The sequence below is a fragment of the Meleagris gallopavo genome, chromosome 3 (genome assembly GCF_905368555.1).
Source record: "Meleagris gallopavo chromosome 3, MGAL_WU_HG_1.1, whole genome shotgun sequence".
Lineage (NCBI taxonomy): Eukaryota > Metazoa > Chordata > Aves > Galliformes > Phasianidae > Meleagris > Meleagris gallopavo.
The window spans coordinates 42,766,159-42,783,231 of NC_139406.1; the positions used below are offsets into that span (position 1 = coordinate 42,766,159).

Here is a 17,073-nt window from a genome sequence, read left to right on the forward strand (position 1 = left end):
ACAATCCCAAACATGAAATACTGGAGGCCCCATTAACTAACATTTTTTTTCCTGTGAATTGTGGATTGGGGATTGATATTTACCAGTAGAAGCAATGTCTTTTCCCCTTCTTTTGATTTGTGCAGGTCTCATGGTGAGTTGGTGCTTTAATTTACCCCACTATTAAAATTGTTCCCTTTTATTTTTAGTCAAATTTATTTAGCCTCACATCTGTGTCTTTAGATCCCAGTGTGTCATCTGTATGACAAAAAAAGCTTTTCCTTATTCAATGCCACTTCATATAAATGTTCATAACCTATGATGACTACCTCCTTTCAATGAACCAAACAGGTTTTACTCAAGTAAGATAGCTGTAGTAGCTCATTCCTGGACTTTCTCTAGTGTTCAGGAATGTAGAATTGGAAGAGAATCATCAAATCTTATCACAGGCAACCACTTAACATTCCAGAATCCGGCACAGATGATTAGGGACAAGAGCATTTAAAAGTTAAAAGAATATTTCTTAATATATGAAGATACAGTTCTTTTCAATATCCTCTTGGAAGCATGAACCCCAGAACTGCATGTAGCATTGTGACACTGGTCTCACTGATGGCAACTGACAGACAAAGTCATTGTTGTGTGGAACTTATCTAACATGGGAACTTCTCTGTTCTCCTTTCAGCTCTGCTTTTGCTGTCGGACAAGAAGGTTTTCTTTCTTTACCTGGTCTTACACTTGTCAGTTCTGTAAAAGGTAAATATTTAGTATCTGTTAATAACTAAGTACCATTGCAAAGTGAAAAATGTGGAGTTGTACCTTAGATCACCCCAAATGCTGCATAGCGTTGATTGTTTTCATTTAACAGTCCATGTTTAAAACCAAATTTTCTAACTATGCTGAAATGGATCTTTTGTAAGTGATGTGCTTCCTTGGACTGAAACTCAAATTCTTTATCAGGGTCTGTTGTGATAGGACAAAGGGAAATGGTTTCAAACTTAAAGAAGGGAGATTTAGGTTGCATATAAGGAAAAAGTTTTACAGTGAAGGTGATCATGAGACCAACGTGTAGACACTTAAGGCTGGGCTGGATGGGGCTCTGAGTGACCTGATGTAGCTGCAGGTGTCCCTCCCTGTTCATTGCAGGGCAGTTGGACTAGATGGCCTTTAAGGGTCCTTTCCAACTCTGAGGATTCTCTGATTTTTGATCAAAAGTAAAAGAAACATTAATTTCCCCTTTTTTCCCCCTTTTTTCTTTTTGTACCTGTGGTTCTTGCTTAGTATACCTCTTCACTTTTGGCTTCATGTTCTGATTAAGTTTTCATATTGATGAAACATTAAAACAAAAGTGTTTGGGTAAGGAGTTGGGGTATTTATCCCTTATTCTTGATGTCAGTAAGGCATAGCCCAGTTAAATGACTCAGGTTTTCATTTTCTTACAGGCCTGTATGCTCACAGTGCTGCAAAAAGGTAAGTAAACACATTTCTGGTTCGCACCTTTCTGAAAAGCTGTTATCTTTGGAAATGATACTCCATCTTTCTTATATCGCATGTTCCTTCTCTGCTCAACAGATGCGATTGCCATCAAAGCCATATTCCACTCTCCCCATCTTCTCTCTGGGACCTTCCACCTTGCAGCGAGGAGAGAGCTTCATGAGGCCGGAGAAGCCCTCCACCAGCCACCACCGGTCACTGCGGAGCATGCCCAGGTGAGAAGCAATTGCAGTCACATGTGTGCATTGGAAATGCCTCTTGGAGTTACAAACTCCAGTGCCAGGACTAGAGCAAACTGGAACATAGGAGGTTCCCTCTGAACACCAGGAGCACTTCTGTGCTGCTCAGGTGACGGAGCACTGGCACTGGCTGCCCAGAGGCTGAGGGGTCTTCTCCTTGGAGGTCTCCAGAAGCTGCCTGGCTGTGGGCCTGGGCGCACTACCCAACCTTACACAAACTTCCAGTTAGTGACTCAGCAGTCTTGCTGAGCCAGGTGTCATTTTTGGGATAGGAGGAAACAGAAAGGTTTTGAATCCAGTTGTTTTTTGCTGCTTTCTGAAGGCATCCCAGGGTGTTCTCTGCAGTGCTGCTGCATATTGAGACCAGTCCTGCGTTTTGCCTTTCAGGTTGGCCTCAAGGTCCAAATCTGTGGATAAGTCACATGAAGAGCTGCAGTTTCCCAAAGAGTTAATGGAGGACTGGAGCACGATGGAGGTGTGCGTGGACTGCAAGAAGTTCATTTCAGAAATCATCAATTCGAGCCGGCGCAGCCTGTCCCTGGCCAACAAGCGAGCCAGGTTAAAAAGGAAGACACAATCCTTCTACATGTCATCGCCAGGAACCTCTGACTACCGCCCCTCTGAGAGAACTATCAATGAGATCTGAGCCTTGTGCCTTTTTCTTTGCTTTTGTCTTCATGAGGTCATCGTCTGTAGGAGAGGTCACCAAAACAGGGTTATCCTTCCGTTGCTTCGTTTCACTCGACTGGCTTGGATCTGCATTCAGTCACAGAGTTTCCTACCGCCATGTTTTCCAGAGATGCAGAAGCTGTGTTTTTGTCTGGACAGAATGACATGCAGCAGGTCAGCTGCTCGCACTGGGAGAAAATCAACAGTTTGCAATTGTTGCCTCTTCTGAATGCGTGCATTGAAACTAGAAAGCCTTTTCTTGCTTTCAGTCTTTTTTTTTTAACCATTCTTTGAATTATTTTCTGGAGTTGAGCTAAAAGGTGTGCTTAACGGAGAACCTGATCTAACAAAGTCAGTGCTAGTACAGTAGCAAGCAGTACGTCATATTGGCATTACCAAGCTAGTAATGCTCACATCCTGCTTTCAGAGCTCGCCAGGCACTGGTGTGAGTGGCTGTGCTCCAAGCAGTCCTTCTTTGAACCGTTTCTGTTGCTCTGAGGTCAGAGTCCGACATGGGACTGCGGTGTCTGGGCCCTGGGGCAGAAGGTGTGACAGAGCTGCTCATCGTGGGGCTGCTGCTCTTTGAGATCTCAGTGCTGCCCTGAGTGTCTCTGGACAGGTTCCAGGGGTGTTCCGCCTACTTGAATGTATGATGCCAGGTACTGGTGGTAGTGAATTCTGGTGGTAGGCAGAGTTGTACAGCGGATGGGGAGGATGGGAAGCAAGAGAGGCTCCTGGTGCTACTGGAGCACCCGTAGCATTGTTCCTTGGGTCGCTCAGGGGACAGGAAGGCAGATGTGTGCATCTTAGCAGGCACAGATCCCACTACGGCTCTGCTGGCAGCATGCCCACCGAGAGCCCCGTTTTTGCCGGGGCCGTAAGTTGGCTGCAGGGACCCATGTTTTGCTGAGATTTTGGGACCAGAGATTGGTCCCAGATTGGGAGCAATCTCTCATTTCCCCACCTTGATTCATTCTTTTTCCCTTTTTGCTTTGCCCCTAGAAGAACACCAGGCCACTGGGTGAGATGTTCCAACGACGCTACACTGTTAGCTGACACCATCGCATGCTTTTTTGCACTTTTTTTTTTTTTTTTTAATTGAAATACTTTTTTTTTAATGCAGGCTTGACCAGAGTTTAGTCTATAATTTGGATCTGGATCATTCTGGTGTTTAAAACTAACTTAGTCAAGTTGTTAATACTTGAAAATCAACTACTGTAACTTTTTCATATATTTTTTAATACCCTGAGGCATATTTAATATCTCTATAGCAGTGTATTATAGGAGGACATAGCAGAAAAGTTTCCGATCTATTTATTAACATTTCTACACTAAGGATTAATTATGAGCGATACCTCAGAGCTGCACGGAGCAGCAGGGCTGGATCTGCCCCATGGATTCCAGCGATGTGTCCGTCCCACACGGACCTCATGCTGGCAGAGCCTGGGCAGGGCCGGCACCACCATCCGTACCATATGTAGGTTGATTTGAAAAGCACACGAAAAGGCTCCCTACACCTCTGCACAGATTCACCCACCCGTATTTTTTTTTCATTGCTGCCCTGGGAAATGAGTTTTGCAGATAGAGAGCAGTGGCACGAGGCGAACCATGGGCAGGCAGGCGGGAGGCCAGGGCTGCCCGAAGCCACTGCTGCTAGGAGGGCCCCTCATCTCGGTCACATCTGCACTTTTTCTCATTCCTGTGCCAAAAGCAGGCCTCGTGTTCGCTGCATTGTGCATCAGGAAAACTAGGCTGAGAGAAACGCATGAACTCTCGCTCTGAATTTCCCCTGCTGCTATTCTGATCATTTTCTCCTGGAAATGCCCTGGCCACGTGCTCTGCTTGCTCCAACTCCACTCCCCCTTGGCACCGCAGGCTGCTCAGGGCCGGGTGCCCCGCATGCCCCTTTCCCCTTTCACAGGGCGTGGGGCAGCAGAGCTGGCAGCACCTGGCAGCCCCCAGGCCTCAGCCCGGCCCTGGGCACTGCACAGCTTCTGTGGGCCCAGCGCCATGCTGGTATCGGGGTGAAGCTTGTAAATATGTGTAATATATTTATTGACATTTAGGAAGTCTCCATCAGTCATGCAACAGGAATTAACTTTCCACAAAGTTTAAAAAGAAAAAAAAACAAAACTATTTATACGCGTGTTGGCTGTTACCCTCGTTAGAGTTAATGCTTTCAGCCCCTCTGACAGTCTGCGCTCCGTAGGCATTTTAGAGTGAATTACTGCTGAACGTGGGGCAGCACGGTCAGCTCCTCCCAGCAGTTTTTAAAATCTCCTTATTTTTGTAGCTTTGTTACAATGCCCGAGGTCTGTCCGAACGTATCATGGGGGCCCACGGAGCTGAATGGCACACAGCTGTGCAGCACTGGGGCTGGTGCTGCCGCAGCTGCGATGGCGAGTGGGGCTTGGCTGCAGTGCTCCCATGCACTACACGTGAACTTGCAAATGCTCCTGTGACCATGTCATTTCTGGGGGCGGTTAGTGGGCTTATTTCTCCTTTCCCCGTTATTTCCTTTATAGTGGGAGGGGTGGTACTGGGTGAAAATAAAATGCCTTTCCATTACAGTCTTTGTCTGTGCTAATTCTTCATGAGGGAGCAAACGTCGAAGTTTCTGTCTTCTTTGTTGTACTTTACGGTTTTGTGAAGAACGGGTAGCCTTTTTCTCAGGCAAGGACTTGTTGATGAAAACAGCTGAACGCCATTGGAACGGGGGCTGGGAACTAGGGGAAAACACTTGATGGCCTGTGAGAACAGCACTGACTGCCTATGCAGCCCCGCAACGGCAAGTCGCAGCCAGTCACTGCACATGACACCTCCCTGTGTTACTGCTCACCAAGGCAGCCAGCAGACTCAGATGGAATCACAGTGCAGACAGAGGGCAATCACACACCACTGAGCAGCAAGACAGTGGCTCCCTCTGAGCTCCAGGAAGCCACAGCCTTGTCCAAGCATTCCTGAGCACAGAATAACTGATGGTATTTCTGAAGACAGCTCTGAACACTGACAGCCGTTTTGTATCGCAGGAGTACACCCAGAAAGTTTAACCGAGGCTGTCATTTATTTTAGATAGATAGAGAGTACCATGGCATACAGAGACACCCTGCAGACTCCTGGCCATCATAGCTCACTATCTAAGGAGATATAAAATGGTAATGGTGCCACTGACTGCTCCACTTGGAGATTTCAGTCAAAGGTGTACAAGGACAAGATGTGAAATCCCAAAAGATTTTTGCCCCAAAAGGTAAACTCCATCAGTGATGGAACAGGAGTGTGAAGCAGTGTGCTTAGAACCAGCTCTGTAGAGTTGGGCTGAACAGGACTACCAACCCACTAGAGCCCAGGGACAGAACTCATGTGGTCAGGGCAGAAGTGGAAGCTCTGTATGCAAACTGCAATGAGCAGAAAGCAGAAGAGTAAAACTCTCCACAGAAGCTTACAGAAAAGAATCACTTCATCTGCTACACACCAAATCCCACCTGTGCACACTGCCAGCACGAGCAGTCACGGGGAGAACAAGCCCAGGGCTGCAGGAGCATCACACACCCCAAAGACAATGTGAGAAACAGCAGTGCCCTCCCGGCTGCAGAAAGGCTGCCAGGAGCTAGAATTGACCTCTGGGAGAAAGCATTCTCCTTCATCCCCAAAGGGGCTGCCTTCTTCCTTTCAGTTCAGAGCCCAAGAAAAGGTGCTGACCCATGCCAAGTGGGGGGCAGCAGAGAAGAAAACCAAGCACTTTGCTGTCTAGATCCTGTAGCATGACGTGGAGAGAAACCAGCCCCAAACCTACAGCAGGGAAAGGAAACAGGAGATGCTGCTACACAAGAGGGTAAAGATTTGCTCTGGAAGAAGGAAACAAAGGGTGAGGAAAGAAATTGATCAAACTGATGCACAGATGATCCAAAAAGCACAGCAGCTAAATTTGGCTCTGGGGACAACAAAGGTGTTTGCAATGACTCCTCTGGGATGGCAGACAGTGCTGGGAGGTACCATATGCACATCATTTGTATTTAAAACAACACTGAGCACATCTGATGTAAGAAGCAGCTTTAGACAATTCTTCCTCTGAACTAAATCAATACACGAACCTCAAAAAAACTTTTCTGTTGCCTCACAGTTGAGGCTTCGTCATCTCCCATAAGCACTATGGGAATGCTGCAGATCAGGTTTCCACATGCACACACACTTGCTCATCTCCTGTTCTGCTCAGAACTCTGCCATCACTGCACTGCCCTTCCTACCAGAGGTCACTGGGTGTTGGGACAGCTCCTGCAGTCCTTACACAGGAAGCAGCACCACTCCCCTGAGAAGTGCCACAGCAACGATGAGCACCAAAACCATCCACAGTGCATCACAGGAAGGAGCTGCTACCAGGTCAGGGTCTAATGTCCTGTGCCCAACTGAGAAAGGCTTCAGGTCCACAGAAGGAGAGCACTGCAAATATTAGCTACTCAAATAATTGCTAACAATGTAAATTAAGTTTCTTTATTAGAACCATGTCATCTACCTAGACTATACTTACATCCAAATTAATGTTCACTTTCAAGCTAAACAGAATACAAACTCTGAGATTTCCCTTAAGTATACAAACATTTTAAATTACCAGATCCAAACAGTGACCAACATTTTTTTTTTTTTAAGAAGCTCCTCATGCTTTCACAGCTCCCTGAACACATGCTTGTCACCTGAGCAACCAAACAACTTTGCAACATTTATCAATCTCAGTTTGTGTGTGCACAAAAAAACCAATGTAAAACGCCCCAACAGAGGGCTATCTAAGAAACACCAGCTACTCCCGGACCAAATACAAAAGCCTTGTGAACCTCAGACAAAAACTGGAACTGTTACCAATGAGTATCTCTGCATATTTTCAAAGAAGCAATCTCCACAATTACTGCAGTATTTTTGCAAACAATCAGAAGCATTTAAAATATTTCTAAAAACATTTGTACCAACGTGGCAAAGTGTTGAAAAATGCATTACAGCAGAAGTCAGTCGTTTTAGAAAGCATTCGAAAAGGAGAGCCCGGTTGTTCTTCTTATGCTCTGTTCTTCCCCTCTGGAGCACAAAAAACACACGCTGATGAAGCATTGCCCCTTGGATTTCAAACTTCTCATTTGAGCTCTTCATTTCTTGCAGCCGGCTCTCCCTCAGTTAAGAGATTTCAGGAAGAGCAAGAAGCGGAGAACAGCAGAGCCTCTTTGTTCCAGCAGCCTGCAACCACCCTCTTACAGATAAATAACCCACGTGTTCCCCAGCCCCTCCTGCTCCTGTTCTGCTACTGAGGGGAGGAACTTGTGAAAGTTAATAAATATGAAAATAAGTTACACCCTTCTCCCCACAAAGTAAGAAAAAAGAAAAAGCCTGTTTAGGCAGATAACATAATAGAAACTCTCTTTGGATATAAACACCTAAGAGGTAAAGCATCTGTGTGTCACGTTCAGACAGCACATTAAGCAACGTAACAAGAGTCAGCACAACACAAGTTTCAGCTGTTGGGGATGATTCTCTAGATAGGCATCTTTAATTCTAGAGTATCATGCTCTGTTTCACGTAGTTCCCTTTAAATGGTTTTAAGAGTACAAAATGGACAAAATTTAGTGCTCTCAGCTCTTCACAGAACTAATGCTCTTTTAAAGAACCCTTAGTAAACACATGAGTTCTTTTCAAGTTTGAGTATGAAAAAGATGGTATAAAATATAACACACTCTCAATCTTTGTTACAAAAGGCACATTTAGGCTGATTTAAATGTGCTGAACGTTTTGTTATCAGTGTTGAAAAGAAATCGTTTAAGTGAAAAGAGCATCTGCAGGTCAGTGTAATCTGCAGTAGGTGAAGGGAGCTGCTCTGGAGATGAAAGATGAGGTTACCTTCCCGCTGATCCAATATTTTTATAAATATATAAAACCTACGCAGATGAGCCTTGGAAGGGCCATCAAGACAGCAGTCTGCAGAATGAAATGTTTCAATCAGTTTCTCGGTGTGTTTTTGGCTTCTATTTCTCTGTGGATGCTGCTGCCATGGCTGGTTTTATGCCCTCACGCGTTGACTTTAGCTCTTCCAGTTCTGTGTTCAGTTTACTGATCACCCACTCCAGGGCATCCCGGCCCTGCCAAGGAAATAGCAGAGTTTAGGATTAGAACAAATACTGCACCATTGCTCATGTTTATAGTTCTTCCTCTGTCAGACATAAGATTAGTTTTAAAATTCTCCATCCTCCATGATTTGAAATGGGACTGTATTGATTATTTCTCATCTTACTGAAACTTCACTACAAAGGCATTTGAGTAATCCATGTGCAGGAGGGAAATGCAATACTGGTGTGAGCTCAGAGCAGAGCTCCTACGCAAAAAGCCTCATTCAGCAGTTCAGTTCCTGTAAGGAAGAGAACTGCTATTTCTACTGTCTGCTGCTCCCACCACCTTAAGAAGACCAGTAAATTTACGGAAGAGTCTGCATACTGTTCTCGTACTCATTAATAGAGCTGTATATGGACAGTTGTTGAGAAGATCCAGGACAAAGAAAGATAGTCTTCAAGTGCTCACTGAAATAGCAACAAATTGATTTGAACTCAAACTAGAGTTCAAAGAGACGGCCTTGCACTGAGTTCCACTAAGCAGCATAAAGCAAGCTGATGCAAAGACTGCAGCTGCATCTTTTCTATCAAGGGACATTAGCTCTCAGAATGGGTAGGGCATAGCTCAAAGCCAGGCACTGATAGCCTGCGTTTCAGCAAAAGCAGTAGAATCCAGCAAAATAAGCACATCAAAAGTCTTTTGCTTTCAGAAGACCCTGTAGCAGCTGCACCTCAAGATGAGCATGTAGCCACACAACTAAGAAAACAGAGAAGCATCTCAACCTGCTGAGCACTGAGCTAACGTGGCAGGGTTTTGGTATCAGGGAGCTGCAGGGATGGCCTTTGAGCAGAGCCCAGCAGCTGTCTTCTCTCAGAGTAGTGCCAGCTCCAGCTGCCCCAAAAGGGACCTGCTTATTGGCCAGAGCTGAGACATGAGCAAGCACTGGCTTGCTTTTAGTTTCTCACTCTTCTTGTCTATTAGTAATAGGCAATAAATTACATTAATCTCCCTACACTGAGTCTGTTTTGCCTTCAACATCAACCAATTACTGCCCTCAGTAATTGGTGAGTGATGTCTCTGTCCTTATCTCAGCCCTTGAGCCTTTTTCACTGTATTTTCTCCCTTTCTTCCTTTGAGGAGTGATAGAATCGTATGGTGGAGTTCAGCTGCACATCTTGGTGAAACCACCACACAAAGTCCAAGTGGAAGATCTTGGAGTTCCACAGTCTCACAATGACAGCTTTCGCCAAAACAAACAGATGGGATCAGCCCAAGAAAACATGAAGGCTTTTTTTTTCCTAAAGAGAAGCCAAGATACCTTTATCATTCATACCTTACTAAGAGTAGGGAGTAGAAAGCATGGCAAGTAGCTGGCACCCTCTCAAGTGTAGTCTGAAGCAAAGGCTCTGAGCCCGAAGAGTCTTCAAGAGTGCAGGTGTTCCAAGTTCCTGCTGGGACTGAGGAAAAGGAGTGAACCTCCTCTCCCCTCACAGAGTTTTGCTCTCAACTCTGATATACTGTTTTTATTGCATGCAGGATAGGTGATATGCTGAACAAAAGCTTAATAATGTGCCCAGAGTCTATTTCTTGTGTCCCTTCCAAACCACTAAGCATGAATGAGAATCTGCACAAATAACCTTGAAAACCTCCCAAAAAAAGAAAAAGTCAAAACAAAGCCCACACATATTCTTGTGAAAATGCTTTGTGAGGGTAGAAATGTTATCCTGGAATAATACTGAAAGCCCAGGTTCAGGGTGCAAGATCTAATCTACTAAATGAAATATAGTTCTACTATGAATAAGAGTATATTTGTCTCAAGAGTCTCATCAAGCTGAGTCAAAGGCTAACTCTGGTTTTTCTTCGGATTCTTTGTATCACAGAGACTAACAGAATAAACACAAAGTCCTTACACAGAGAAAAGCCACCCACTTACCAAAACAAAGTGTTCAACCCTTGGCCAGCGCTTTAAAGTGTCCAGTATGGCTTGCTGGAAAAATTCCTTAGAAGAGTATGAGTTATTTTGTGAGCTTTTTTGCTTGTGCACCAAACTGACCGTCCCTCAGCAAGTGAATACTTGAACCATTTCTATACCCTGTGCAAGAGCTGAGAATAGCAGCACAGCATGTGTAGCAACACCCAGACAAAAGCAGGCTACTGTGCAGCAACAAGCTGTAACTAGCCATGAAGGAGCTGAGCCCAGTGCTCCTCCAGGAACAAAGCTGGGGTGGAGGGAAGAGATCGCCTTCCTGCAAGCATATGGTGGGTATTTAGAAGTCAGGTTAAAACGTCCTCTCTTAGATGACACGCTGGCACAGAGAATTCACAAAGACAGCAATGACTTACATTGATGTAACCAGGCAAAGAAAGCTTGTCAGAAAGTCAAACAACTTTGATGTAGATAGAAAACCCTCAGTACAAAAATTCTGAGGTTCTTCTCAGGCCCTGACGATTAACCAACCCAGTCATGTCAATAAGCATATTAACTAAAATGCTAAGACAAAACTAAGTGTTCAATTAGAGTACCAAAATATTGCCTTCAGCCTTTAAGACCATCTAGGTCTGTATATTCTTCCTATACTACATGCTATAATTTGCAGCCAAGAAAAAACTTGTGATATCTGCAAGAATATCCCAGAAGGATTCTGCATTGGAAATGAAATTACAAATCTTAACAAGATGTAAAGCATTGTAGAACTACCCAGTTTAAAATAAAAACTAAGAAATCTGACAGAGGATTGTTCTATAAAGTTTCATACTGTACAACAATATCTGTAGTAAGTAGCTCATTAAGCAAGCACATTCATAACCAAGCATGCATACTCGTTTTCATTGCATGTGTTAGCAGTGTGATGGGTTCAGTACACCAGATGCTACAGGAGTAGATTTGTTTTAAGTGATTGATAAATGCTGAGCCTTTGTGGTTGACATTTTCCAGAGAAACAGCCATGAAAGCTTAGTGGAATGAGAACACAAAGCGAGCACTCATTGCATACACTGATCTCAAAGTAAGCAGTAAAAAAAATCCCTATGTTGCTAACAAAGAGAAGCAACAGAATGGATTAAAAAAAAAAAAGGAATTTTATTAGTTGAAATAGAAGCTAATACAGGAATGACAGAGACAGGCTTCACTGGCTAGTGGAAAGAAAACCATCCACAGAAGTATCAGAAGCAACTATACTCTGTCCTCCCAGCCTTGAAGTCAGCTTTTGTCATAGTCACATAGCTGAGGGGACACATCACTACCAAAAAGAAGACAACTAACAAAAGCAATGAAAACCACCACGGGAATCTGGTATTCTGCCAGCTTCAAACTCTGTACAGATTTCCATGGAAATTGGCAGAAGGGCAACAATATTCCTGAGACGTAAGAAAAGCAAATCCAATTTTACTATGTAAAAGATTCCCCTCGCTAGGCAATCTGTTTTAAGAAATCAATGTTACCAATTTCTGTTTCATTTTTGCGACGCCAATTCCAGCCACTGAACGATGGATTAATTCCCTCGGGTACCTGTTTCACACACTGAAATCACAGGGAGCGAAACCCAAACCCATGTTTGGAAGAAGAGCTCCCTGATGTGCCCAGCTAGCTGTAGCAATGCTTCCACTTGCAGCTGAAGCACAGGCTGTGGCCGCAGCAGGTCTGCTGCCCACTGATCTGTGTCTGACCTACTCCGTAATGAGCACGTTTGCCATTCCTGTACGTAACGTATATGAAACATACATGCAGGTTAATTCAGGACGTTCACATCACGACAACTCATGCACACATCTGCTAGAGAGCTGAAACGCTGTACCAAGAAGAATGCTGACATTACCACTAGTTAGTACAAACTGGAGATGTGGAGAACTGCTAGCTTAGAGCGCTTTCAGAATTTTGAATTATCCACTCAATAGCATCCCACCCCTGGAGTAACACAGAAAAGATTGACAACATGTGGCAAAAGATTTGTTCATTATCAGTGCAACAGTAACGCATCATCTGCCTCACCCCCACCTCTACCTCAGAGCAACATCTCAGTACTTACTCCTGCACTTCCCTGTTTCTTAAGAACAACAGTACATTTTTCAGCACCTGTCATGAAGCTGTAGAAAGCTGCTAAGGATACAGAAGTGTAGCACTGCATGCTAGGAGAGCCGGTGATAGCAGGCTGTGTTACTGGGTAGCAAAGGCAGGGCTGCCACTACTAACTCCTGCTAAGGATCTAAAGAGACTCTTTAGTGAAACGGGCAGACAAGATGATCTCTTTTGTTTGCAAGAAGCTTGTGAGCCAATATGTTATCTGAAAATGGCAGAACAGAAGAACTTCCACTAAAAAAAATTAAGCTTTCACACAGGTGGCACACAAATACATAACATTAAATGCTCCTTCTCTCAATTCAGTAGAGCTAAGCAGATTTGACAGATGAGAGGAGTGCTTTTAAGCATGCCCAGTTGACGTGGCCACTCCAACTAGGTAGTGCTGTGCTAGATTGAAGTGCAGTTGTGAGCCAGGGTCTAGACTACCATTGCAGGAACAGAACAAATGCTCACACAGACCTTTACAAGGAAATTGAATGGAAGAGGATTGTAATTTAACCAAAACACACTTCATTTATGACTGTCAAACACAGAGAGTACTCAGTTAATGTTACTCATCGGTGTTTAAAAACTGTCTGTCACTCATCCCCCAGTTTTCACCTGTTTTCCTCTGACTTTTGTAGAAGCACACGGCTTCCCCTTGCCTGACCTAGTAGGTTCATGACTTCAGTCATGCTGGGTTACACTGCCTACGTCAAGCAGCATCTCTCCTAGGGGCAAAGGGCTGGCCAAAGCACAGGATCTCTGGCCTAACAGAAGTTGCCTGGGCCAAATTCTCAGTGTGCTGAGCCTCTCCCAGCAATGCAGAGCATATGCTCACACTTCAGTGGCACACATCCTGGCGCTAGGCAGTGATGCCTATACATCTCCATCTACTCCACTTCCTTCCAACCTCTCAACCTTCCCCAAAGAAGGAGCACAAAAAAAACTGTTTGGAAATGAGCACCCTTGAAACTCTGCCTGTGCTGAAGTTCAGCTCTGTGGCTGCAAGCCAAATAGAAAAGCAAGCGTGAGACAGAGGAGTGGGTGTAGTGTTACCTACAAAGGCCTCTGCAGACATGGCATTATTTTCAGCCAAAGGCAAAGAGACAGCTTAATAATAGATAGGAACTGGAGCAACTCACAAAGAAGCCCGGAAAATATGCTGGCATCAACTGCTAAACCCAGATTTAAAAAGAGGAAAAGGAAGCTACATCCATCCACTACCAGCACTAACTGCAGCATACAGGTGGCTAGTGTTTAAAAATGTACTTTGAAAAACCAAGACAAAACAAACTTATGTGTCTGGGATGTGTAGCTGTAGCGTGCACATATAGAGGTTGGTTTGTTCTGATGTGCAGTTCTAGGTGGAGAACTAAGATTTAAGAGTGAAACCTTCTCATCCTTTGGTAAATTATGTTCTACTTCCTGAGGTACTAGATAAAGTCAGTTGGAATTCTGTGCACAAAGTTTGAAGAAATTAAATATAGTACTCAGCACACATGCTTGACAATTACTATTTTAACAAAAGGAAAGGTATGGTGGAGAGAGAGACAAAAAACTGAAGAAAATGTACCTTTCTGGCATTAGAAGATATTGTGTTTGCCATTAAGCTTTCCAAATAACTGCTCAAGCTAATGCCTTTGACAGTAATAATTGCTTCTTGAGTTAGCACAGTTCTGTAAGAGAATAAAGAGAAGTTAAAACTTACACTGAATTTGCCTACCATATTTTCTCCTATACACGAAAAAGCATACAAATATCCTTACTTACTTTTCAGGGTTTTCAGGATGAGGTGTGTAAACCAGTCTCTCATCAACAGACACCAAGTTTGTAAGGGTAATCTTAAAGAGAAAAAAAGATGTGAAATTCTCACATCCCATCTTTCACTTTTGTACTACTGACAGCACTGTTAAGTAGCAGAGCACTCAATTTAAAGGCAAAGACAAAGCAGCAGATGCAGAGCATAAAACCCAGAACACAGTCAATAAAAAGACCTATAAAGGGCGATGCATATTGTCGTATCACAGATGTAATTGTATCAAAGTTCCTATTAACAGTAAACTGCACAAACAGCTTTCCATTTGCTCTCTTTTAAATGTCAAACCATATCTGATTTATGGCATGCAATTCAGAACGGCTCTTTAAGACCAAGACCACTATGACATTATTCTGAGTGTACCAACAATTAATAGCAAGGAAAGCAAACACCTTTCGTACAAAGACAAGGCTCTCTCCCATACAGACAACTCTAGTTCAAATCTCAGAGTTGCAAGTTCCCAGGATAGCAAAACACAGCATAATACTTCACTTACACTCGTGGAGAAAAAGGCATTTCAGACTAAAACTTTTGTTGCAAACAGTGGTGTAAAGACAAACATGTTATTTGCTTTAAAGTTGAAACATCATGTGCATCCTGACAAACAGTCTTATATTAAGAAGAGAATCACAAATCCTTGATCCCAAAGCATTCCTGGGAAGAAGGAAGAAAAATAAAAAAGGGACCTAGAAATTGCCTCCTTCTGTTGAAAGATGTAAACTCATTGCCACATTGTTAAGAAAGACAAAACATTTAATCTCCATCACTAATTAACAGAAGCTTCTTAAGCTGTCACTCACATTAGTTGAGCAAAGCTCCATCTTTTTTTCCACTGGATCCACCACAGAATGTTCCTCAATGTAAGTCAGAGTTCTACTTGTTCCTAAAATCTGAAAGTGAAGAAAGGCAAAAAATAAAAAAAATAAAAAATTAAAAAGTTAAGTACAATTCAAAAAACACAAAACCACTGCTATCTGTGGCAAGACTACAGGGTGCTATGTTGCATCAGTGATACAGAGTGACACAGACCAGCTCAGAAGGCATGCACAGACAGGCTGCATATCACAGCCTACAATGCATTCTTGCTATGCACCACACTGATTACAGCTTACGTGATATTTGTGGATGGCACTCCCAATAAATCAAGTTTTTACTTGGAACTCAGTGCCAGTGCACATGACGACACACAAATGCATCACACCCTGAGTAAACCATACCGCTTTTACAATACTTGGCAATCCCCACTCTGTGCTGAGCAGACGGTGGCTGTGCAGCCTCCCCCGGTTGTCAAGGCTTCTGTCGAGGACATCTACTCCTACTACACATGGGTTCATTGGGTTGGGGTACTTTCTCATAGCAGCTTTGATCACTGTATCCCAGGGGTGCCTGGAGAAAGAAGAGGAGACAATTATTTATGACTAGTTTGGATTTATTTGCAAGCATTCGGGAGCCCTAAATCAGGGCTCCAGCTTTCTTAACATGGCATTAGCTGTACAACTTTAGAAGCTCCCAAATATCCCTTCAGAATTAAGTGATGCTTGGAAAGACCATCGGGAAGCGTTAGTACGCAAACAGGAAAACATCATATATTCCTTTATGCAGAACAAAGAAAGGAATGATTAACCCATGACTAACAGAAGTAAGGGCAAAGGGCAACAGTCACAAACTGCTACATGTGACGTTCCAATTAGCTATATAAAAAACATAGCATTAGGGTGGATGACCACAGAATTTGCTTTATCTCCATCCATCTCCAAACTCAATTGACAAAGAAACCCCACAGTTAAGTGAGCCCTGCTCTGAGAGGGAAGCTGGAATAGGCGGTCGCCAGAAGTCCATTCCAATTTAAATTCTTCTGTAATTATAAGCACACCAAATAAAGGGGAACAGAAGTAGACTAGAGTAGATTTAGAGTAGATATTAGGAAGAAATTCTGTACTGTGAGGGTGGTGAGACACCAGAACAGGTTGACAAGTGAGGCTGTGAATGTCTCCCCATCCTGAAAGCACTCAAGGCCAGGCTGGATGGGGCTGTGAGCAACCCGGTCTATGGGAGGTGTCCCTGCATATAGCAGGGGTGGGAGCTGGATGATCTTAAAGGTCCCTTCCAACCCACACCATTCTATCATTCTGTCATCGACCCTGCTGTCTTAAGCCTGTGCTTTCCCTTCTACTTCCAGCAGCTTGTTACACGCACTCTTCTCAATACGGAATTGTTTCTATTTAAAAAGTTTAGAGAGCATCAAGCTTCGGTAATCGCAAACTCCCGGGACAGGAGCAGCCCCACTACGGCAGGACGGGCGGTTCGTATCTCCTTGTGGCGGGAGCTCGTACATCTCCCGACGTAACGACCGCTCTGGCTCCAGCACAGAGCCCAAGGGACGCCAGCCGGCACACAGGACGCCTCCGCGGCCGCCGCCAGCCGCCTCGCCTCTTCTCGCCTCGCGGCTCGCTCGCAGCGGGGTAACCACAGCCGCGCTCCCTCCCCCGCCATTTACCGCCCTCTCGCCGCCCCCTACCCGAAGACGTGCTCCGAGCTCCAGATTTTCATGGCCGCCGCCGCCGCTGTTTCCTCAGGCGGGAGGACGCGGCGCGAGCTCTCCTCCCGCAGCACGCGCCGGCCGGCAAACGGGAGGGCGGGGCCTCACCGCGCCGGGGAGCGTCACGCGATGACGTCACCGCCCGGCCGGGCGCTCCCTCAGGCGGAGCTTCGCGCAGACCGTCTTCCGCGGCCGC

At 44.6% G+C, this 17,073-nt stretch overlaps 2 protein-coding genes across 5 annotated transcripts in view; one reads left to right on the forward strand and one right to left on the reverse strand.

Annotated features, from left to right (window-relative positions):
- SPIRE1 (spire type actin nucleation factor 1) overlaps positions 1-4,951 on the forward strand; it is a 122,878-nt gene extending 117,927 nt beyond the window's left edge. For 3 of the 4 annotated variants that reach the window (XM_085220746.1, XM_085220745.1, XM_085220747.1), the window contains 4 exons: positions 665-735; positions 1,422-1,449; positions 1,552-1,688; positions 2,100-4,951. In XM_085220746.1, the coding sequence (XP_085076872.1) occupies positions 665-735; positions 1,422-1,449; positions 1,552-1,688; positions 2,100-2,358 (495 nt within the window). In that variant the 3' untranslated portion in view covers positions 2,359-4,951. The remainder of the gene's footprint in view (positions 1-664; positions 736-1,421; positions 1,450-1,551; positions 1,689-2,099) is intronic. The other variant, XM_085220748.1, reaches the window with a different exon arrangement.
- Positions 4,952-6,855: 1,904 nt separating this feature from the next.
- PRELID3A (PRELI domain containing 3A) lies at positions 6,856-17,019 on the reverse strand. Its single transcript, XM_003204943.5, has 6 exons — positions 16,857-17,019; positions 15,556-15,724; positions 15,139-15,228; positions 14,293-14,363; positions 14,096-14,198; positions 6,856-8,494 (listed from the first exon to the last, which is right to left on the reverse strand). The coding sequence occupies exons 1-6, from the start codon at positions 16,886-16,888 to the stop codon at positions 8,381-8,383; spliced, it is 579 nt and encodes a 192-aa protein (XP_003204991.1). The 5' UTR covers positions 16,889-17,019; the 3' UTR covers positions 6,856-8,380.
- Between the last annotated feature and the right edge of the window lie 54 nt (positions 17,020-17,073).

Excerpts from the sequence above, each read along its gene's own strand:
- PRELID3A (XM_003204943.5), bottom strand. The coding sequence starts at position 16,888 with ATGAAAATCTGGAGCTCGGAGCACGTCTTCGG. Across the intron at positions 15,229-15,555 it reads TGCCAAGTATTGTAAAAGCG|ATTTTAGGAACAAGTAGAAC; the intron begins GTATGGTTTACT and ends CTTCACTTTCAG. Across the intron at positions 14,364-15,138 it reads TGGAGCTTTGCTCAACTAAT|ATTACCCTTACAAACTTGGT; the intron begins GTGAGTGACAGC and ends TTTCTCTTTAAG.